Source organism: Artemia sp. Qi Xiang Cuo, unplaced genomic scaffold, assembly GCF_049724085.1.
Source record: "Artemia sp. Qi Xiang Cuo unplaced genomic scaffold, ASM4972408v1 HiC_scaffold_3379, whole genome shotgun sequence".
Taxonomy (NCBI): Eukaryota; Metazoa; Arthropoda; class Branchiopoda; order Anostraca; family Artemiidae; genus Artemia; species Artemia sp. Qi Xiang Cuo.
The window spans coordinates 25,743-49,646 of NW_028300770.1; the positions used below are offsets into that span (position 1 = coordinate 25,743).

A 23,904-nucleotide genomic window follows, 5' to 3' on the forward strand; every position below is an offset into this window, starting at 1 on the left:
TTTGAAATAATTTTTCAATTCCAGACAACTACGTTCTACAAACACTTCCATAAACCGATACGTTTAACAAACTTCTAACTACACAAGCTTTAAACAGATACTACTAACTACATCTACCTAAAACTTTCTAATCTACGACAATATTTTGACTTCAGATGACTGCAATCTTTTAGCTTCCCAACAAAAACTAAGTCCAGTAAGCATCAAACTACAGCTACAAACTCCAAAGTTCGAACAGTGAATTTAAAAGGTAAGCTTAAAAATTATTGACTTTACAAAGTATTTTGGTTTTCCACAAACTGCTATTTAAATTCCTGGATAAAACACAACATCTAATAAGCTCCAACTCTCAATCTGCGTAAACTAAAAACTGCATCTTCTCAAAACTTGTTTATCTTAAACAAATTGACTGTAGGCAACTACACATTCCAAACCCTACGATACGATACAACAATACGTCTGATCGGCCCCTTTTGTAAATCAAAGACATGTCTTTACCTCGAATCATTTCAACATATTTCTGAGACTCATCCATTTCCATTATAACAGCCTGTCGAATCCCGAATGGTTGGAGTTCATTCAAATTTTCGACAGTAGTCCCTCCACATGAACAAATTATGTCCTGAAAACAAATATAATTTAAAAAATGAAATCAGAATAAATACAAATTATGGTAACAGGTTGAAGTTTATTTGTGGGCTCAACATAAAAAAAAGAATAAATGATGTTCCGCATTCAAATCAAATGAGTGAAACATAAGCTAAAATTGATATATCTACAATAATAAATTTAAGTGTATTGAGGGCTCCAAGCACAAGAAAAAAAACTTCAGCTGCTCACACAAGCCAGATCTGCTCACCTCAAACATGGTCAAATAATGTCGTGTAAACAAATCAAAAGAGCAAAATAAAAGCAAAAGTAAACACAAATTATTATTATAGGTATAAATTGGACTACATTTTCATTTCAACAGTAAAAATATTTACTGCACAGAGGGACCCAAATATTTAAAAAAAAAAGAAAAATAAAAGCTGTTCGTATAAGCCAGATCTTTTTAGCTTAGACACAGGCAAATCAATTCCTGTAATTAACGAAGCCTTAGCAAATTAGCGAAACAAAGTAAAAATAAATATAAATATGATAATAGGTTTAAGTGCATTAAAGGCTCGGCGTAAAACTGATTTCAAATGTTGTGTTCTAACCGAGATTTCTAGGACAGGAACCAGAACTATTTCTAGGAAAAGGAACAACGGTTGTGAAAGTCCAAAAAAGCTGGTTCATGTATAAATGCTATGGCCTCACTTTATCAAATCATGAAATTTTGGCCACCGGTGGCCAAAATCTTGAGCAATGAATTTATCGGTACATCCAACTTGCATCTGTCTTCATTAGCACGAAGCTAAGAGCAAAGTTGAGAGGGTGACCAAGAGGAGTGGTTAGCTCATTCGGATTAATCCTTTTCAAGATGGATTAAGCCTGTGAATTTTAATAAATACTATCTTTTTATGAAAAATTATAGTACAAGTTCTTCTTATATAATTGATGTTGTACATTTTTCAAATACAATAGTCGCTAATGTTGCAACTGCTCTGCAGTTCCCTTAGTTCCCCCCCCCCCCAAATGTTTCCCAATTTTCTCAATTTTACCTTTGATCCTTAATAATTAATAGATAGTATTAGTATATATATATATATATATATATATATATATATATATATATATATATATATATATATATATATATATATATATAGTATAATATATATATATATATATACATATATATATATATATATATATATATATATATATATATATATATATATATATATATATATATATATATATATATATATATATATATATATATATATATAAATAATATATAATCTTTCCTGAAGTCACTTCACCATCAACAAATCCATTCATCCCTTTCAGCGAAATCCATTTCGTCCTCTCTTAAGCTTTTTCCAAGTGACACCAATACACGAAAATGAAAGGAGGAGAGGGGGTGGGAGGTAAATGAATGTTTTTTTTTTAATTTAGTATGTTGATTTTGTCAATGAAATACCAAAAGGAATATTTCAATTAAAATACCAAAAAGCTTATTTTTCAAAATCTAGGGGACATGGGGACTCACTGCCCCTTTAAAAAGTATTTTTTACTCTGTATTTCCATTTTTGCACTGAGACAGGTTAAACGGAGGTCTCGATCGAAATATTTGCAATATATTCTTTATCACAAGCTGAAATTATCCTCTTGTTTCCACCGTCAATTTTTTTTTTCATTTTGTTATTCCCCCACTCAATTTAGCACTACTGCTTTTTTGTTACTTTCGGTTATTTCTCACAGTTTCCTGTCGCAAAAGTAAAATGTGAACAAAAAAGGGGTTAGATTCGGAATCGAAGCAAAGACTTACTCCATGCAAGGTAGACATCTTAACGACCATCCTATCGTATCATATAAATCAATCTTATTTAAATATCAAGATACAAGTACAAGAATTCTAAAATTCACCTCCGCTATAAGTTGTGTAATTGTATTAATTAGTTAATCAATTAGCACAATAGCAATTTTAATCGTATTCTTCACAAGTCAACCAAGGATTCACAAATTTTCAGACCTTTCATAGGAACTTGTTAATTAAAAAAAAAAGAATTTACATTTACAAATGACGAATGGTCGTGATTTGTCAACTTTTGACGATTATGAAGGGCATACCTCTAAATCTTCTTTTGACACTTCGTTGGTTGGGCCAAGGATATGAAAAGTGCATCCTTGAAACACGTCACAACCATGTTCTTTCACTTTTCGGATCGATTCAGTCTGGAACAATTCCTAGGAGAAAATAATAAAAACAGGTTAAATAAACGTTGAAAAAAAAAGAAATTCTAGGCATATAAAGCAATCTAAGAAAAAGATACGTTCTAGGTAAAATTCGATGCTAAACCTAACGGGGACACCAATTCACGATAATGTCGCAGGGGGGGGGGGGGGCAAAGATCATCCAAATTTGTGCTTAATGAAAGTACAAAAGAAATTTTATCCTAAAATCTAGGGGCAATTTCGTTGTTTTCAATTTTTTCAGTAAAAATACCCAAAAAAGATAATTATCAAAATCCATAGGGGGGGGGGGTAATATCCAGGGTTGGGCCAAAAATTCAAAAAGGTAAAGGCGCTCTCTCTCCCAAATTGGCGCCTCTCAATGTTACTTTTATCCGGTTTTCGTAGATTGTACCTTTCCTTTTAGAGTAAAAAAAATTGATTAGTTGCCAAAAAACTTAGTTGTCAAAAAACTTAGTACATGTAAAACCTGTCCAACAGCTTAATATGTAATAACTTCAGTTTCTTTTTCGTATATAACGACAAGTATATAAGATAAAAATAAATCCTAATCTTATATGACAGGAAAAACAAATACCGAGTAAGTAAAATAAATTAACTAATGATGAGTGACTAAAAGAAATAAAATGAATAAGTAAACAAAATAAGAAACAAAATTCTCACATAATAAGATATATTTCTATCTAATTTTTTATTATTTATTTGTAAACTCGTTATACCAAAAAAGAAGGAGCAATAATAATAATAAACAGATAAAAAACTCACTGGAGATAAAAATTAAACACTTCTTACCATACATGAAGTCTTATCACTACATCACAATACAAATTCATAATACATCACAATTTCAACAGATTACTGTGTCAGTGCCGATGTCCAATGATGATTCAGTTTTTATAGAACTGTGCTTAGAAACTTGCTATTCTATGGCAGCAATGGGGTCAACTATGTAAAATTTTCTTAAAAAGATAAGAATTGCGAATCCATGAGAGTGACGTAATAGATATTTCGAGAATCGAATGAAAACTGAACAAAGTTTTGACTTGTCTGAACATGTAAAAAGTTTCCAAAAAGGTCCAATGTATAGACATTCGAAAGTAAGTAAGTAAGTAATTCGAAAGTAAGGCATTCGAAGGGCCGAAGCTTATACGATAGTTCAAATCGACGTTCAATGTAAGCTATTAGTATCGACGAACGTAATGCTTTATCGACGAACCAATAGGTAGACCGAGATAAGGGATGCGATCAACTAGTTGTATCTGCTGATCCCATTGATCTCAAAAGGAATGTCCACTGGCAGCATTTAAACAGTAGATAACAGCTTCAGACTTTTGGATATTGAACTAAAGGCCAAGCTTTGCATACTTAGATTGCAGTGATACAAAAACCTTACTAATGTGCTAGAACGTACACCTCAAATTCAGAATATAGTCTGCATAGCAGATGAGCGACAAATAGCAATTACAACTAATATTTCCTTAAAATTACTGGCTTTTGTAGATGATGGGTTCTTCCTACCTAGGAGTGTGGCTGATTTGATGGAAGTGGTGAGAGGTCTCAAGTGGTAAGAGGAGCATTTCCTTGTAAAAAAAAATACACAGAAAAAAGAGCCAGTTACTAAACATAAATGAGTGTGCACGATTAGATGATAGTGTCTGGGTCGTGGAGGCTCAGTCGGTGAAAGTATTAGGTGCACTTTTTGAAAGAACGGTGAGTGTGGAAAGAGCGTGTGCAAAAGATTGAAGGGTTGCTGGTAGCCCGTCAAAGAACACACTTCGTGTCAGGTTTGAGCGAGTAGTGTATGCAAACACGTATGCCCTCCCACTGCTATTTTATCTGGCACCAACTTTTAGTCTCGAAGAAAAGAATGCAAAAAAAGTGGAAAGGAGCATGTGGTGTTTCCTTGGGAGGGGAAAGCTGGAAAAACTAAATAAAAAATATTGTATGTGCTCCGAGAAGAAGGAGGTTTTGGTGTCATAGATTTCCGAAAGGTGTGCCAGTCTCTGAGAATTAGAAACGTTTGTGAAGTAATCTGTAGTGAATGGATCGACGATAAAATAATAAAAGGATAGGCCTTAGCGGAAGGAAATACCAAGGATGAACTAGCAAAACAGAAAATAATCAGCGATGTGACAAACAAAATTCATGAAGTGATATGGTGCATTGAAGAGATGAAAAACCTAGGCGTGTTGAGTGAACACGTGAAAAATGTCGAAAGGAAAAAGATAATGGATGGATATTTAGAGAAAACGAAAGAAAAGGTGGATTTCTAGATGAAAAGAAAGAAACCCTTTGTGAATTTCAAGTTATCGTTTGAGAAAATGCATAGTATACCGTCTAGTCAGTTTATGAAGGAATTTATGTTTATTTTTATTCATGAGATAATGCCGCACCAACATCGAGTGAGTGCTTTTACTCGAGACGAAGGCCCAAAGTAAAAGCTACGTGACGAAACAGTGATAAATGGCCTAAAGTACGAATTTTTCGATTGTAAATATAAAGATGGAATTGTAGATAAATGTTTTAGTGCCTTAAGTGTGAAGTGGTTTTGAACACTGAGGAAGATAAGATAAAGTTGATTAAATTGAATGTGGGAATTCCCAGAAATGAGATGAGTGACCAAGCTGTGGTGTTGATTGTGATGAAATTATGTGAATATGTATGGAAAAGAAGGAAGAAGCGAAAAGGGATTGAATTAAGAAGGTTCTTTTCAAGTGTAGGAGAATGATAGTGCGTTTAAGTGCGAGTGAAAGGTGGAAAGAGCGAGTGCGTATTGTGTAGATTGAGTTGTTAGTTGAAGAATTTATTGGAAAAATGCAGGTCATGTTTGAGGAGATATGTTGTGAGTGTGTGTTTGTGTGTGAGTATAAATGGGCAAAACAGCGTTGTCAGTTTTTGATACTGTTTTTTTTTTAGTTAATTAGTAACGGAAGCATTATTTAAAGGAAAAAAAAATATGAAAAGATAAAGTTGAAAAGTGCTAGCACTCTCTTCCGATGTTTTTGTAGTTTATTTGTAAATATTTTTGTGCATTTTACTGTAAAAGAGTTATAATGATAGAAAATGTTGAATTTTTTGTTTTATTATAATATAACACATTTGATAGGTTGTTTTGAATTTGTTTTTATTATTATTATTTATTTTTAGAAGAGTGACACGTGGGACCACCGTCCAGAAGAGATTTGAGGTATGGTAAGAAATAGCGACCGTATGAAGGGCTTCCTGATGGTGGAGGACGCCCTTTTCCCCGGGAATGGCAAAAAAATTTTTATAGGGAAGTTTTTTGGTAGTATATGGGGACTTGAATGCACCCAGTTCAGCTGCTAATTAATGTTGGAACAAAGAGTAGGTGACGTTTAAAGTTAAATCTAGATGTATTTTGAAAGTGGAATTTGTCATTACTGAGAGGAGAGGAGGTGGGATTAAAAAAAAAAAAAAACAAGAAGAAAAAAAACTACGAATAACTGTACAAAGAAGGAAAGGAAAGATACAACAGAAGGTAATCCCCTCCACTAGGATATTATTTATAAACACACCTGAGTAAAGAGACGGAATCAAGAGTGGGAGGGGGTGTCATACCCGTGTCCCCTAAAATTTTAGGATTTTTCAATTTACCCTATCATTTTGCATTTTTATTAGAAATTTACTGGTAAACCCGACGAGGATAGGCCATGTATAAAGGTTGGAACTGTTCCGGTGTTATGAGATGGTTTGGGGTCTTCGTTCTGCCATAAGCTGCTTCTTCCGTCCCCATCCCCGAGAAGGGAATCATGCTTGTGTGGCATCATAGTGGCGTCAGAGTACACATTTGACGAGTTTTCCAAACCCAAACCGTGACTGCAAACTGCAATGCAGGGTGCTATATGGGAGAGGCACACATCGAGGAAATAACAGTATAGTAAACGACATTTCCAGAGGAATTGTCTTGGCCTTTTTTAGGTACCCGTATAGCTGACCGTATTTCAAACAATCTGTTCGATTAATTAGTTTCTAACCCGCTTTCTATGGCTATAACAAGAGAAAGGTTGAGCTGGCTAGGACACATTCTGCGGAAGAAGGATGACATATTGTTTAAGATCGTCCGTTTACTAAACGTAAAGCAGGTCGTCCCCGAGTGGGGTGAAAGGAACTAGTAAAGAAGTATTTAAGGAAGATTGGAGCTTCTTAGGAGGGTGTAAAGAGGGAGGCTTTAAATAGATTCGGATGGAGGAGGAGCGTACGTAGCTGTATTAGCCTCAGACGGATTTGTGCTACAGTGAATTATAAGCAGTAGTAGCAGTATCACATGTATTTTGCGTTCTTTTGAATGTCCCCCTCCCCCCCAAAAAATTGCATTATATGACTGGATAAAAATAGCATAGAAATCTTGAAAACTGTGGCTGCCTTTTCAAAATGAAGATCTTCATCACTTCCCCTCGCCCAAAGACTGAACAAGTGTTATACATCAAACAACAAACAGCTGTTATACAAACAGCTCAAGAAGGTATATTATTCCCTTGAAAGTTTATTTGTCTTTGAGAGTCAACAGATTGTTAGCATTTATTTTCAAAGAAGAGATGCATTGTCAAATATAACTAATAAGTTCTACTTATTTCTTTTCAAGGTCAACGCGGCAACACTGACGAAAATATGAAACAGTCCTAAAAACTTTATAATCCCGAAACAACCAAAAAAAGATTTTAATAGAATTTCAACTTTCACGTATAAACAGACCTAAGATGGGCCCAAGGGGTGAGTAATGGCTTTAAGGTCTGCTTTACATGTAGTAGAACTTGGGGTCGACTCCAGATGGAGCCGCTTTTTTATTTTGTTCACGTTTTGTTTCTACAACAGGAAACGGTAGTAACAAAAAGAAGCAGGGAAGGTTTAGTTTTATCAGGCAGAACCAAAAAATTAAAGACAACACTTCTTCAAAAGCTGGGTGGACCCCAAGGAAAATATTATAATTAGGACTGAAAGCGCGCCTGGGCTTTTTTAACATAAAACACCTCCATCCTCAATGTGTCAAAGAAAAAACAGCTTACACTAATGTAAATTGTGATGGAAACACAGTGTCTGAACTTATCATTAGTCTGTTTAAACACTCACCTCTTCTAGCAGCTCTTCGGCATCCAATGATTTTGATATCCAATCAATCGGCAACACTGCCTTTTGGTGTGCCAGTCCTTTGAGATACTTCAAAGTTTTCACAAAATTTCCTCTACTATCCGTAGCACAAATGACATGTGTGATTTCATCTGTATACGTAGAGCGGTTCACAAAGTCAAATTTGTCGCAGAAGGTTTTAACCAATGATTTGCTACGTGCAGATATACCAGTGGTTGTTAAAACTTTCGTATGGTCTACAGGCACACTAATCCTAGTTTCGATATAACCGGGTTGAATGGACATTTCAGTTGATCTAGTTAAACTTGTTGATTTAGTTTTATCCCCTTGTGGCGTACTAGGAAAACGTATTTGTGAAACAATGGGGCTCCTGCCTGGGCTTTTACCTGATAACCTGTAAAAAAAAAAAGAATGTCATTCAAATGGGCCTTATTCTAATAGAAAATTGCATCTTAAACCCCTCCTTCACTTCTTCTTCTTGTTCGATTATATGAAGACGTTAATTCATAATCTCTACGTAATTCCAGGCCAAGTGGCACAGTGGGCACGCTATTACGAAGCAGATATCAACTCATTCACCTGTGGCACCACAGGGTTCCTTCCCTCGCTCCTTAGTAAGATATGACGACTTCTATTGTACGATTTCTATGTAGAAAAAAAAAAAAAATAAAGGAAAAATCTGTAAAAAAAAAAATGTGTCTTTCAAGTAAATTATATCCCAATAGAAAATAAAAGAACTCCTCCTTCACTTCTTCTTCTTGTTTGATTATTTGGAGACGCTAATGCATATTGCCATGCAATTCCAGACTCTGTGATGGCTGGGATCAAACCCCGAGCCCGTCTTGCGAACCAGAGATCAATCCATTGTGGCCCACAGGGTTCTCTTCCTCACTACTTGTAGGATATGACAAATTCTATTGGTAATTCTATGCTAAAACAAAAAAACTTGCAAAAAAAAGTGTTGTTCAAGTGAGCATTATTCTAATGCACTTGAATGCAAATTTATTGTGAGGCGGTTCTGCACATGAAAAATACAAAATCATCAAACACTGCCAAAAAAATAAGGAAAGAAAAAGCCGTTGCTTAATTATTTCATGACCCTGCTGCAGAATCCCCATACAATCCAAGGCAGAAAAATTTAAACCTCATATCTGACAAATTCCAGTCAAATAGAATATAACTTAACAAAAAATAATAAAGAACCAAACTTCCAGGACTTTTACGTGACGCGCCGTAAAAAAGTTGAAACCAAGTGACCCTTATTCTAATAGAAAATAGTAATGAGATGATGCGATTATCATGAGTTGATGAGATTATGCAAAAGCAGCTTGTTCATTTTTAACTTGCTCACATCTCCGTGTCACATGTCTTCTAATCGCGTTTGTCTTTGCTCTTCATTTACATTTTTAACTTGCTCACAAGTTCGGTGTCGCATGTCTTCTAACTGCGTGTGTCTTTGCTCTTCATTTTTATTTTTGACACGCCGCCTCTTTTCTTCCATTCACGTCCTTCTTTGCTCTTCATATTTATTTTCGACTTGCTTACTTGCTCCGTGTCGCATGTCTTCTATTCACATTTCCCTTTGCTCTTCATTTTCATTTTTAACACGCTTTACTTGTCTTTCCCGTACATCTTTTTAGCCGCCCTTGTCTTTGCTTTTCATATTCATTTTTTACACGGTTTTGGATTTTGATTACTTGAGACAATTTAACAATGGCCTTTGCTTTAGCTGTCCGTATTGGTGTTGTCGCAATTGATGGCCCCTGTGGTCGAATTTCACACCTTATCACATTTGATAGTTCAGGTTTTGGTTCCAAAGAATCATCATTTATGCTAACTGCAACTGGAAATTTTCGTTTTTCAGGCCTTCCAACAAACATTATATTATATAAATAACTGTTGCGTTGGAAACTAAACAATCTTTTTATGCTATGCATGACATCATATAAGAAAATGCTTATATGATGCTAAATGCGATGTCAGAGGCAACGCTATAGCGTTGCCTATAGTAAAGGCCATATGGCTCCAATGTTTTATTATTTATTTATTTATTATTTTTTTGCCCAGAGGCACTTCATATGGAAGGGGTCGTCGGAGAAACTTCACAGGGAGCTCATTTAATCGGAAGTAGTAAATTTTAGTGTCCTATTTAAGGGTCAAAAGGGATTGAAAGGCAACAAACCCCCCTTCCACGCCCACCATTTCCACAAACACATCCAATCGATATTTTGAGATAGTCATTTTGTTCAGCGTAGTTGATTTCAGATAGAAATTATGTTTTTGAGGAAGACACTCACCCACAGCCCTCAGGGCAAGGGTTGTAAGTTATGCCCTGGGGGCAAATAAGTTTTTTTATAGAACGCTTTGTCGTTTGAAGAAACTTCGAAAAGGACTCATTTGATTGGAAATTCAAAAGGCTAGTGCCCTTTTTAATAGTCAAAAGTGATTGGAGGGTAACTAACCCCCCTCTCATGCCCACTAGTTCCCCAAACACATCCAATCAAAATTTTGAGATAACTATTTTGTTCAACGTAGTTCAAAGTTCAGGAAATTAGGTCTTTGTGGATGACAACCCCCAGAGTCCTCAGGGCAAGGGTTGTAATTATGCCCTGGGGGTATATAAGTTTTTTTTATAGAAAGCGTTGTCGTAGAAACTTCAAAAAGGGTTCAGTCGATTGGAAATGTAAATGGCTAATGACCTTTTTTATAGTCAAAAGTGATTAGAAGGCAACTAACACCCCTTCCACGCCCACCATTTCCCCAAACACATCCAATCAAAATTTTGAGATAGCTACTTTGTTCAATGTAGTTGAAAGTTCCGGAAAATATATCTTGAGTAGGAAACTTCCCCCACAGTCTTCAGGGCAAGGGTTATAGGTTATACCCTGGAGGCATATATGGTTTTTAAGGAGGGAATACTCTTATAAACTTCAGAGGGCTCATTTGATTGGAAATTGAAAGTTTTAGTTCAATTTTTAACGTAAAAAGATACCGGAGGGTAACCAGCCCCCCTCCCCACGCTCTTTTTTCCCAAACGTATCCGATAAAAATTTTTAGATAGCTATTTTGTTAAAAAAAATTCAAAGATCATAAAACAAACACTCCAATGTCAACACAACCCCCCGCGCCCAGGGGCAGGCGTTGTAAGTTATGCCCTGTGGGCATATATGGTTCTTATGGAATGGATGCTCGTATAAACTTCAAAGAGGGCTCATTTGATTGGAATTTGAAAGTTCTAGTTCACTTTTTAAGTCAAAAGAGATTGAAGGGCACCTTCCCCCCCTCCTCCACGCCCTTTTTTCTCAAACCCATCTGATAAGAACTTTGAGATAGCCATTTATCAAAGACCATATAACGAAAACTCCGGGGTCGACACGGCCCCCCAGGGCCCGATGGTAGGCGTCGTAAGTTATGCCCTGGGGGAATATATGGTTCTTATGGAAGGGATGCTCGTAAAAACTTCATAGAGGACTTATTTGATTGGAAATTGAAAGTTCTAGTTCAGTTTTTGAGAGTCGAAAGAGATTGGAGGGCAACTACCTCCCCCCACGCCCCTTTTTCCCGAATGCATCCGATACAAAATTTGAGATAGCCTTTAAGTTAAAAATTGTTAAAAATTAAGATAACAAAAACTCAGGTGTCGACACAACCCCCCAGGGCCCGGGGGCAGATGTTATAAATTATGCCCTGGGGCATATATGGTTCTTATGAAAGGGATACTCGTATAAACTTCAGAGAGGGCTCATTTGGTTCAAAATTAAAAGTTCGAGTTCACTTTTTAATAGTCAAAAGAGATCCGAGGGTAACTACCCCCCCACGCCTTCTTTTTCCAAAGCCATTTGATGAAAATTTTGAGATAGACATTTTGTTAAAAAAAAAATTATATAGATTTTTAACTTTAGTTTGTCGCCAAGCTCTCGCTTTGGCGAACTAGAGAGTTGGAAATCTCTTATTAACTAATGAACGGATTCTTTTAATATTGGTATAAACCCCCCAGGGCCCTGGGACAGGCGTTATAAGTTATGCCCTGGGGGCATGGTTCTTATGGAAGGGATGGTCGTATAAACTTCAAAGAGGGCTCAACTGTTTGGAAAGTGTAAGTTTTAGTTCACTTTTTAAGAGTCAAAAGAGATGGGAGGGCAACTAGCCCCCCCCCCCCCTTCCACGCCTTTTTCCCCAAATTCGTCAAATAAAAAATTTAATGCATAAATAAAATAAAATCAAATCAAAAACAGTTCAAACATCAGATATTTAAACTTCTAGGTTAACACAACCCCCCAGGGCCCGGGGACAGGCGTTGTAAGTTATGCTCTGGGGATATATATATGGTTCTTATAGAAGGGATGCTCGTATAAACTTCAGAGTGGGCTCATTTGATTGAACATAGACCATTCTAGTTCACTTTTTTAAGAGTTAAAAGAGACCAAAGTTTAATAAGCCCCTCCCCACGCCCTTTTTCCCCAAATCCCATCGATTAAAATTCTTAGACAACCATTTTGTTAAAAATAACTCAAATACCAGATAATAAAAACTCCAAGGTTGACACAAACCCATTTTTTCACTTTGATATTGTTACTTTGATATCAGTTTAGATACTTTGATGAACATTTGATTTTTTTTTTTTTTAAGTTTGATTTTGAAATAAGGAATTCTTAAAAACTTTAAAGGGATTTTTAAAAACTTTTCGCAATCAAAAACGAACAAAAATTAATTAAAAAAAACTTGCTATTATATTTATAAATTAATAAACATTTATAATTAAATGTTTTTTGCTATGATTGTTTATTTAATTTCTGTCCGTTTTGGGTTTCATTTATTCTTTAATAGTAATTTCTGGTCGTTTTGTGTTTGAATTTTAAAAGGTATTTGTATCTTCTGATCTTAACTTTAAAATGGACCTTACTTTTCTTTTAAAAAATTATTTTTAGGAAAGTTTTTTTTTAATTAATCATAAGAAATGCTTATATGATGTATTAACATAGTACATGACGTCATTTGCAAAAACCAAAATTAAGGCTCTTAACAAATTTTCTTAGACTTTTGACCTATCTAGATGGGTTTTTTTTACACAAGAATATCCCAAGATATCAATTTTCCCGAAAGAATACGGAGCCATTTTTGAAAATATATATAGGTGAGCCTTATTCTAATGGAAAATGTTAAGATAAAAAAAAGATTTTTCCGCGATTTGATTCCGGTGAAAAAAGATGGAAAAGCGTCTCCATAACAATTCAAACAAGAAAAAGAAGATGATGGCGAGTTCAATCTTAGTTAGATGAGCTGCAGGGCCTAAAATATGATTCCGATGATGAGATTATGCGAAAGCGTCGACATAATCATCCAACCAAGAAGAACAAACTATCTGAATCTAGTACTAATTTTACCTTTGCTCTTATACAGAAAATCATCAGAAATTTGTTTTATTATAATTATTTATTAAGTTTCCAATAAAGAGTTAAGTAGAATAAAAGCAAAGAAGAGAATACAGGGAAAGAAATGAGTGAAAGAAGCATTTAGAATAAAGGATACGTTCCAAAAGCCAATTACCATTAATTATAATTGATCATGTATTGTTACCATGATTGACAACTACGATTTTGCCCCTTTATATGCTCATAATAGGCAAAAGGTAAAAGGGGTAAAGAATACGGCAATGGGCATTACAGTCCCTATAAGCGGTGCTGATCTCCATTCCATGGCCATTCAGCCACAAAGTACAATGGGGGGAGGGGCAGCCATCGTGTGCTTTCACACGCCCTTCCTATTTACCTTCCCTAGATTTCTCCAGGTACCCATTTAGAAATGGGTTGATTTTGGCTGAGATTACAGAGTCACGCCATTTTCCCCCGTATCAAAATCAAGTTTTTTGTATGTAACAAAATTTTACATATTTATCCTACAGATAAATATGTAAAATCGACAAGAAAGGAATTGGAGTCATTGAAAAACAATTTTCACATTACCCCACAGTTTTATAACAAATATTATCCTAGGGGTTGTTCGGCACCCAAGATCCATGACCTACCCAAGATTCATAAGACTGGAGCCCCTCCGCCCCATTGTGTCAACTTTTCCGTCACCTGTTTCGAAATTAGGAAAATGGTTGTCGGTAGCATTGCGTCTACTTTTGGGCACACAAAGATCATATTTAAAAATTCGACTGATCTTACTAATAAATTGAGAAATTTCACGTTGGAGGAAAGTTCAATTTTTTATAGTTTCGATGTTGTTTCCATGCATTCAAATTGTGATTTAAAAAGGTGTGAGGACATTTTAAAAAGTAAATTAGAAAAACACTTTGATTTAATACAAGATGTGACTTTAGCTAGTTTGGATACTGAAGTCATTATGAAACTAATTATCCTAGTAAATGAATTTTCTTTTTATTTTGGTTTTAGAGGGGTTTTATAGACAAACTTTTGGGTTACTTATGGGGCTTCTCTCTCCTTTATTGGCAAATCTTTTAATAGATTCTATTGAAACCTCAGCTATACACAGTTTTAGAATCTCCCCTTGTTTCTGGGGTAGGTTCATGGATGATGTGGTTTGCGTTTGGAAACATGGATTGGACTCCTTAGACCTATTTTCTAAGCATTTAAATAGTTTTGATAATAATATTAAATTTACAGTTGAGTTTTAGGAAAATAACAAATTGCCTTTTCTGGATATTTTAATAATTAAAAGGGATCTCCACTTACTTTTCTCGATTTATAGAAAACCTACGCAAAATGATAGGTATTTGAATTTTCATTCGTGCCACCCTATGTCGGTGAAACGGGGGGCTGTAATTCACTAGTGGATAGAGCCTTTAGAATTTGTTCCCAGGAATTTCTGAATTCGGAATTGTTATACTTGAGGGATATCTTGTTTTGTAACAATTACCCAATTAAGTTCATTGACAAAATAATTGAAAATAGACTTGTTAAACATGACAGTAGGGTTATTGGGGTTTCTCAGTCTTCTGATTTGAATGTATCAAAAAGTTTCATTTCATTGCCATGTGTACCTGGTTTGGGTGAAAAACTTTCACGGATTTTGCGTAAATTTAATATTGATACATTTTTCCAATTGTTGAGGCCAATGGGTAATTTCTTTAGTTCTGGTAAGGATTTAACCCAGGGAAATCTAGTAAGTGGGGTGTACAAAATTCCGTGTTTTTGTGGGAAGTTCTATATTGGTAGGACTCACCAACAATTTGTTGAAAGATTTATTGAACATCAAAATTCAATAGAAAAAACCCTACAATTAAGCAGGCCTCCGGAAACTTTTGTTTCAGCCCTAGCAGAACATATTTCGTTTCAACCCGATAATTTTGCAAAATTTGATGAGGCCTTAGCTATTTCAAATGATAAGGGGTACATTCAATGAGCGAAAGAAGCCATTGAAATTAAAAAACCTATGTTTGCTAACCTTTCGATAAATAGGGACACAGGTAATTTAAATAATGACCCAATTTATGATAATCTCTTTGAAGAGTGAATCAACAGTCAATAAGGGAGTTAAGATTTTAAATAATTACCAGGGGACTGTTTTACCTGCTAGACCAAAACGATTTGCTTCAATAATAGCCAATAAAAGGATTATTTCGCAACAGAATAATTAAAGTAATTTCCAGTTTTTTTGTTGTTTTTTTTTTCCTCTGTTACTCTGGTGTTCTCACTAAAGTAACTCTATAATAGCATATTTTCCCTACGTTGATCAGTTTGCGCCAATTGTATATATATATATTTTTTTTTTGGGGGGGGAGGGGGTGGTCGTTTTATTATTTTTTGTTTTTTTATCTTGCTCCTCTTGTGTTTCTTTCGTGCTGAAGACGCCTTGTTTGGATACAGGCGAAATATCCACGTTGTTTTACATTTTTCGTTTCTTTAATCTTCACTGGCCAAAGTCTCGTTTGTTGTTTTTTTTTTTCACTGAGATTTTTCTCTCTGTTGGTTTTTTGTCTGGTGTTTTTTTGAGCACAAATAATGAAAAAAAAATAATTGCCAACAGTGATAACTGATTTATGGAAGGCAACCATAATACAACGTGTTCGCGAAGTCGAAGTTGTTGATGTATTTAACCTAATGCCTATTACCAAGTTGTTACAAAGCGTTACCAAGTTGTTGCCCATCTTGCATATATCTTGCACCGTATCTGTCAAAAATTGGATTGATTCACACTGAACAAACAAAAATCCAGTTAAAAGTCATTTCAAATGTCTTATTGACTTAAATTATGTTTTTGGCTCATTCAGAGCAAAGAAACTGGAAATCTGATTCTTGGCAGATACGACAGTATACTATAAGATTTCTTGCAATATTATATTTCTTGGTGTTATATAACATTAGATTTCTTGGTGTTATTGTTGATGAATGCCTTAGATTTAAAAATAATATATCTTTTATTATTAGTAAGATTACAAGAAATGTTGGAATGATGAGTAAATTAAAGAATATATTCCCGAACTATGTGACGAGATTAATTTACTTCTCTTTAGTCCGCCCATATTTGGTTTATTGTGTGAGTATATCAAGGTCATACCCAGAGTATATAGTACCCCTCCCCCCCCCCCTGAAATGTTAGTTTGACTCGTAAAAACGTAACAAAATGGATATAAACAAATTTTGTATGCGTTTTTTTTAGAGTTTTTTGTGCAACACTCCCCCCCCCCCCGAAAAAAATCTTTGAGTAAAACCCCTCCGAAAAAAAAATCCTGGGCGACGCGATATCCTATATCAGAAGCACCGTTCGAGTCCTCTTTACACTTATGGAATTTGAAAGTAGTTATCCCTTGAAGTTCATTGAATACACCGAACTTTTTTCAAAGATGATATAAAAAGAGCAAAAAGGTGCCGGTGCTCTTCTTCAGGAGTGCCGGCTCTAAACACTCTTGAAGAAATACAAAAAGTTTTATCTCGTTATTCCAAAGCGTGCAGATAAGAAGTTTAGTGGCAAAATAAACAAAATAAAAAAATATTCATTGTCAAAATAGGAAAAAAAACGAGAAAAAAGCGGAAAAAAGCTCATACAAAATTGAGATATATAGCCCTAAGCATGAAAATTACCTTTAATGAGCTAAAAATCCGTAGTAGATGAACACAAAACGCAATCTTTCAACATTAGAGACGAACAAAATGAAATTTCAAAACCAAATTGTAACCTTTTCCCAAGAAAGTAAAATGAAATCTTAACTTCCTCAAAAATTAAATTGTGATTTTGTGCGGATTTTGCGTGGATTTTGCGTGATTTAGGATTTTTGCAGTTTAATTTGTGTCTTTGTGTGATTTACAGCCAAATTTTGACTATCTTCCTTGGAAAATAAAATAAAATTTCTTATTTCCTCATAAATTAATTTGTATTTTTTTCTGATTTGTGATTGAATTTGTGACTCATTGTGATTTTATGCGATTCTCAACCAAATTGGGACTTTTTTCCAAGAAAGTGAAATAAAATCCCTCATTTTCTCAAAATTTAAATTTGTTTATTATTTCTCTAACTTGTGATATAATTTGGGATTCATTGTGATTTTGGGTGATTCACATCCAATTTTTTCCCAAGAAAGTGAATTGAAAAGTCTAATTTGACTAATTGTAGACACTTGGATATTAATACGAAGTGTGTATAACTGAAATGAAGACCTATTAAGCACTGTTATTTTCCAGTCTTAATGAAGTGTGTGCTTACGACCTCCCTCCTCCCCCCACCCTGCAATTATAAAAATACCTCTGAAAACTAATCAAAATGCGTTTGGACTCGCGATTTTGGATTTTTTGTCTTAATTAAGTTTTAGTTTAACTCCTAACATTAACACAGAAGAGAGAGGGGTACTTTTTCTCTTACTAAAACCCCCCTGTCTAGAGAAAACTGACAAATAGTGGTCGCAAATGCAAGGATTTTGACCCCCTCCCAAACCAGTACAAAAAATGAAATAACCTTTGCAGAATTAAAAAGGATAATATAACAGGTAAAGTATCAAATAAATCATAATAAATAAGTGAACTAACTTGCTAGCACTTGAAAGAAAAGTTTGGCCCCGAAGTAAACTTTTAGTTGACTTTTCCTGACTGGATCCGAAAATTTCTTCGCCCTCATTCATTTCTTCTCTACATTTCTTGGGATTCTGCTCGAATTTTTCAACCGGTATTTTAACAGATTTCTGAGTATTTGGTTTTTCTTCCTGAAAATACAACAAAATCAATTAGAAATAGGGAGCGCCCAGCACGGGCGCGTGAACAGCAATTCCTTTAAGAGAGAGCCTGCAATTTTGAGGGGATGGAGAGGGATAGAAATCATAGAAAAATCCGAACTTATAGGAAAAAACGGCAAAAGTCAAGTACAATTTACCAAGGAGCTTTCTATACTTGGATCTCCAACAACTTAAGAGTAACTTAACTGTTTTTTGTTCTGGTGTTTCAGACAAACAAGATCTTTTAAAATATCGCTCTTTTTACGAGCTAAAAACTTCACACAGAGAACGAATCAGGTAGAACTTTTAGCTCTTTTTACCGAATATATGTTTAACACATAAAAATACTGTGTAAATATAAGATAAATCAGAATAATGTGATTATCTTACGAAAATACGTCACAAAAACGCTGATAAAATTAAACCACACCATCTAACAGTAGCGTAGGATGATAATCTGTCTTTTTTTCAGGTTGTTTTAAATAATCTTCCTAAACAATTAAAATTAAATTTGGTTTTTCATTTTTCGTTTTATACATATGTATACACATACACACACACACACAAATATATATATATATATATATATATATATATATATATATATATATATATATATATATATATATATATATGGGTGCAGCCTATAGGGGGCAGCAAACTAAGTTTTTTTTTTTTGTTTACTTATAACTTGGTAGTGATGGTAGGATCAAGAACAAAATTGCCCCCGGATGCTGAAAATCCTAGCTACGCCCCTACGCTATAGTTCCAAAACCAGGTATTTACACCAACAGCTTGAAAAAAAAACTCTTCCCATTCAAAAATATGCGTTTAAGACGCATTCCAAACATCCAATGGACCTGAAAGTAATAAAAGCTACTTTACTATAAAAGACGTCTCAACCGCTGATAACCGAAGTGATCAATCATTGACAGTGGATATACTTCGGCCACGTGATACACAGGACCAAAACTCGACTACCAAAGGCCGTCCTCCAGTGGTAACCATGCAAACCAAAAGAAGACGACATCCCCAAAACGCCCTACGACGCAGCTACTGGGCCAGCCTCACCAGCCCCAATGGGAGGATGTTTCACTGGCAACTGCGATGAAAGACGACCGGTGACTCTTCTTGGATGCCCGACGCACTTCCAAAGGATCTTAGGTCTAAGGTAAATTAAATAAATAATTGAAGATTAAATAAACTCACCAGATTAGAAACATCTTTCTCATGAACAGTCAGCAGATCGTCTGCCATGTTGGCAGCAATTTCATCAAAGCTGTCTTGGGTCTCCATCTCTTCTATCTTTGAACGCTTCCCATCTACAGAAGGGTCATCAAACTCTGTGCTTGACCTCTTCCTACCCTCGGGACTTACATAAACAGCCTCTTCAGCATCTGAGTAGAACGTCCGATCTAGTAGATAAGATGGAATAGAATTGAGAGATGACTGAGTTTCTAAGACTTGTGGAATTTCTGGCACAGGAAAACTTGGATTAATAGACAAATGAGTATTATTGGTATCCATTCGATGTTGAAGGGGTAATACACCAACAGAATTAGGAGCTAGTGTCGATATCGAGTCACTGTTCATCAATATGTTTTTATGTTCGTAATTAGAACGTGGCTTCGTTACACCGCCTGATTTCGACAGCTTTGGAGTACTTAATGCTTGTATTCCTTCGACTTTGAGTGGACTTGGCATTCCCTCAAGCAGGCTGTTATAATTTTCCAGACTAATTCTAAACGTTTTATCTTTAGAGGAGTTTGGTTTTTCTGATAAAATATGTCCTTTTGATAAACTCCTAGGTGGTTTGTGACCCCGCTCTTTCGACAAGGTTAGTTTACCTCTGCTTCTAGGGGTATCAAAAGTATTGACATTTTCAACACTCTTTAAAGGACTGGGAGGGATTTCAATGCTTCTCTTTGGCGTGACAATACCCAATACTTGCTTATTGGAGGCTAAGTTTTCTTGGCAATTTTCGAGATGGTCACCAACAGTAACTGGTTTATCAGTGACTCGCAATCTACTTTTAGTTGGGCTGGATTTTTTTAGCATTGTTGTTCGTTCAAATTTTCTCGCTTCCCTGCTTTCTATATTCACGAGTGTTTCTACCAATTCTTGAGAGTCAATTTTCAAAACTCTCTGTTCATGATCTGCAAAGAGATCTTTGTTATCTTCATCAACTGGAACAATGTCATGAACTAGAGTGCATGCATTTTCTACATCTGGCTCAGTTACTGGTATGCAAGACTCCTTCAAATGACGTTTTTCAATATTTTCTTTGCAAACATCAGCGTCGTCAAGTATAATAATTTGATGCACATCACACAAATCTGATTGAGTTTCCAAATCAAGGCTCTCACTTTCAAGTTCAAAAGGTGATTCTTCTTCAATTTTAGCTGAAGCCAAGCGCAAACGACTTAATCTAGGAATTGTACCACTTTTTGATTCTGAAGGAATGAGAGCTTTTCCTAAATCGTCAGTCTCTTCATTCGCTATATTACTTTCTATTTTTTTACTGATTTTTCTATTCTCAGGGCTACTCAAAGAGACATTCGAGACGGTAGCTACGTTATCATCTTTCTTTAGTCGCTTAGCAGGACTTTGAGAAGAAGTTACCACATCGTCTGACTGCAGCTCAATGACTCTATCATGGACATTATCCTCAACCCCATCAACGGCTAGCGGGGGGTCACTTTCTCCAAATAGGATTCCCATGTGTTTTTCTACTTTACTAATAGGGCTTATGGAGTGTTCTCTGCCCTGTTGAGCCAGTGAACTAATAACAGTATTAACATTAAGTGATTCTTCAGAAGGTAAAGGTGCATCAGAATGGCTTAATTTACCTTTCAGAAAGAATGGAATCGTAGGTCTGACCTCAGGTGATTTAGGCGGTGTTCTAATAGCACCCTTTCTAAAAAAAGGAACCCTTTGAAATTCAATAGGCACTGATTGTTTCTCATTTTTTAAATTGGGTTCAACATTAGCATATAGGCTTTGTGTCACTTGAATTTCAACATTTCTGGTGTGAGGGCGAGAGTGGCAGCCCCACTCATTCACTTGATCAGAAGGTTGAGTTGTATCCTCACTGTTTTCTGTCACAGTTGTAGTACCTTCCGATTCAAGTATCTCAGTTGCCGCTGTTGAAATATTTTCAGCAACTTTTTCAACGGAAAAAGAAGAGCTTGGTATTGGGACAATTCTTATTTTCTTACCCAAAGGAAATGGCAGAAGTGGATCTTTGACGCTTAAAGGTGGCCGAGTCTGAAGCTGCTCTTTCTTCTTAATCATTTCAAAAAACAAGTCTTGGGTTGATTCTTTATAAGAAATAGCAGATAACTCCTGTGTTTCAGCTTGAATTTTAAATGTTGCACGCTTAGGTAACTCTGGAGTATTAAAATAACTAGTTTGTTTTTTCGGTGAAAAAGGTATACTACGAGTGGGTGAATTTTCATTAAGATTAGATAAGACCATAAACTCTTGCAGTTTAGAATCCATTTTTGGGATATCAACTGCTTGTATGTCATCAAAAGAGGAGCAGATATAATCAGCTTCTTTATTCTCAGGTCCCCGGACTGCGTTTGATGTAATAGTCACGTCTAATTTCACAGTTCTTTGCCTTTTATCCAAATCTTCTTTCAGTCCCTCAATGCGGGACCAGCCGGGGGATTTCGGTAACTGCCCAACCTTGTTTCCACTCTTTACAGGTGAGGTATTGTATCTATTCAAAGGTGTTGCAGGTTGTTGTGAGGTTAGAACAACCTTTTCAGGGGTAGTAGTAATAGGGTTGGGTTGCAACTCTTCAACTACACTTGGTCTTTCTTGCTCTTTCTGGGTCGTTAGTGATTGTAGCACTGAGCTTTCGTTACTTGATTGAACGTCATAAAGAGCAATTTCTGTTGGGTGTTGGAACATGACTTTCTTTTTGCATACTTCTCTTTCACTTCCGGGCCCTTTCAAGACTGACACCAATGATTCAGCTTTCTCAGCTGAAATAGGTGCAGGTGGCTTAAATTTACCCATATTCTTCACAAGCTTACCATTGAAACTCTTCCTTGACACATCTCTACTCTCTTCTATTTGTGGACTATCATTAATTTCTGGAGGAATAACACCCGATTTAGACGTTGTTGCAACAACTCGACTTTCAACAATAACATGCTCCTCATTCGCAAAAAGATTTTCCAAATTTAAATCTTCCTCAATCAGAGTTTCAGCTTCTTTCTTTGATTTGGAGCGAGTTACTCGTTGTTTGGTCTGTCTAGGCTCTGCTTTCTTAGAAGAAGCCTTGGTCTTAGATATTTTTTGCCTATCCGTTTTTATATCGTCGAGTTCTTCTATTCGTGGCTGAGAAGAGAAGAGCTCAATAACAGGCGAAGTTGGAGCTTTTATATCTTCGGGTGATTCTTTTATCACATTAGATTGTTTTGCATTCCTATTCAATTCTTCGGCAAAGAGTTTATCAAAGTCGTCCAAATCTGGACTAGGTGACTTAGGTGGCTTTTTTCGACGTGAAGCCCTAGGTTTGCCTTTTTTTTGCTTAGCTGTTACTAGGTCTGAATCTTGACTAGGAAGAAAGTCGTAAGGGTTGTCAAATTTTATATTATCGTGGCTTACAGTCATGTATCTTGGCTTCTTCCCAAGTTGTGATCTCATAGGGGTTCCGGGGAAGGTATTAATTCTATATCTCTGAGGTCGTTCCCCTTTGAAAAATTTTCTTGCACTACTCTCCCCACTCGTGTATGTTTTTTCAAAAGTATTGCCACTTTTATTTTTTACTTTTCTATCTTCCCGTTTCTCTGTTTGTTTTGGACGTCGTTCAGGTTCTTCTATTTCTGCTATCATGGTTAACGGCGATGCATTTTTTTCGTCGATTGTTTCCAACCAATCTGAAACCTTTTCTTTTGCTGCTGGGCTTGATCCCAAGTCAATTTTTTTAGCTTCCTTCAGGGTTCCAAAATTGTAGACTGGCTCATAACGCTGACTGACCGATAGGAACTGACTATCTTCTGAAACGTCTTTCTGCCTTGAATAGTCTCTTTTTGCTTTCTGGTTAGGCTTTTTGGGGAATCCAATATTGGCATGGGATTTACCGCCCTCTTCTTCCTTTATAACCGGATCTGGAAATAAAATAAATACTACAATCAATAGTTTCTCAAACTTTAATAATTTGTTTTGTCATTTATATCCAAGAAACTTTGAGGCAGCGACTAGAGCAATAGGGTCGTTAGTAAACTATGTGCGGCTCCTTACATCTTTTGCTTTTAAATTCAAGCCTTCAACACAAAAAATAGCATATAATTAAATAAAGAGCTAAACCTAACTAGATTACTTTTTCTAAAATCATTTATTTTTTGTTAAAAAAAATCGAGGTAGAGACTGGACCTATGGAGTCCTTAGCAAACCATGTTCCAGTGCCGTACATGTTTAGTCCTTATTTTTAGGCATCAAGTGGAAATATTAGCATGGAAATAAATAAAGAACTAAACAAAAAAAGGTTGTTTCTTTTAAACTGAAAAACATCATTTTTTGCTTCTATGTTCCAAAAAAAGTTGAGAAACAGACTGACGCAATTCAACATCTGGAAGGTAGAGTTCATACGTTCAGAGGATCCTGGGAAAGGAAGGTCTGAGCTCCCATGGGCGAAGAGAGCGGTAGGCGGTGGATCACCGAACTTCGAAAAGCCTACAGGTTTCGTGCCATGGACAATAAGAGAGAACGGTGCAGCAAAAGAGTTTCGTGCCATGGACAATAAGAGAGGACGGTGCGGCGAAAAAGAGTTC

General features: G+C 35.7%; 1 protein-coding gene across 1 annotated transcript in view; it reads right to left on the reverse strand.

Annotated features, from left to right (window-relative positions):
* Positions 1–391: 391 nt before the first annotated feature.
* The window catches only part of LOC148938397 (uncharacterized), a 37,566-nt gene continuing 14,053 nt past the window's right edge, over positions 392–23,904 (reverse strand). Inside the window, exons 3-7 of the mRNA XM_089107825.1 lie at positions 19,328–23,241; positions 17,937–18,109; positions 7,933–8,344; positions 2,722–2,838; positions 392–622 (exon numbers count right to left, since the gene is read on the reverse strand). Of these exons, the coding sequence (XP_088963951.1) occupies positions 392–622; positions 2,722–2,838; positions 7,933–8,344; positions 17,937–18,109; positions 19,328–23,241 (4,847 nt within the window). The remainder of the gene's footprint in view (positions 623–2,721; positions 2,839–7,932; positions 8,345–17,936; positions 18,110–19,327; positions 23,242–23,904) is intronic.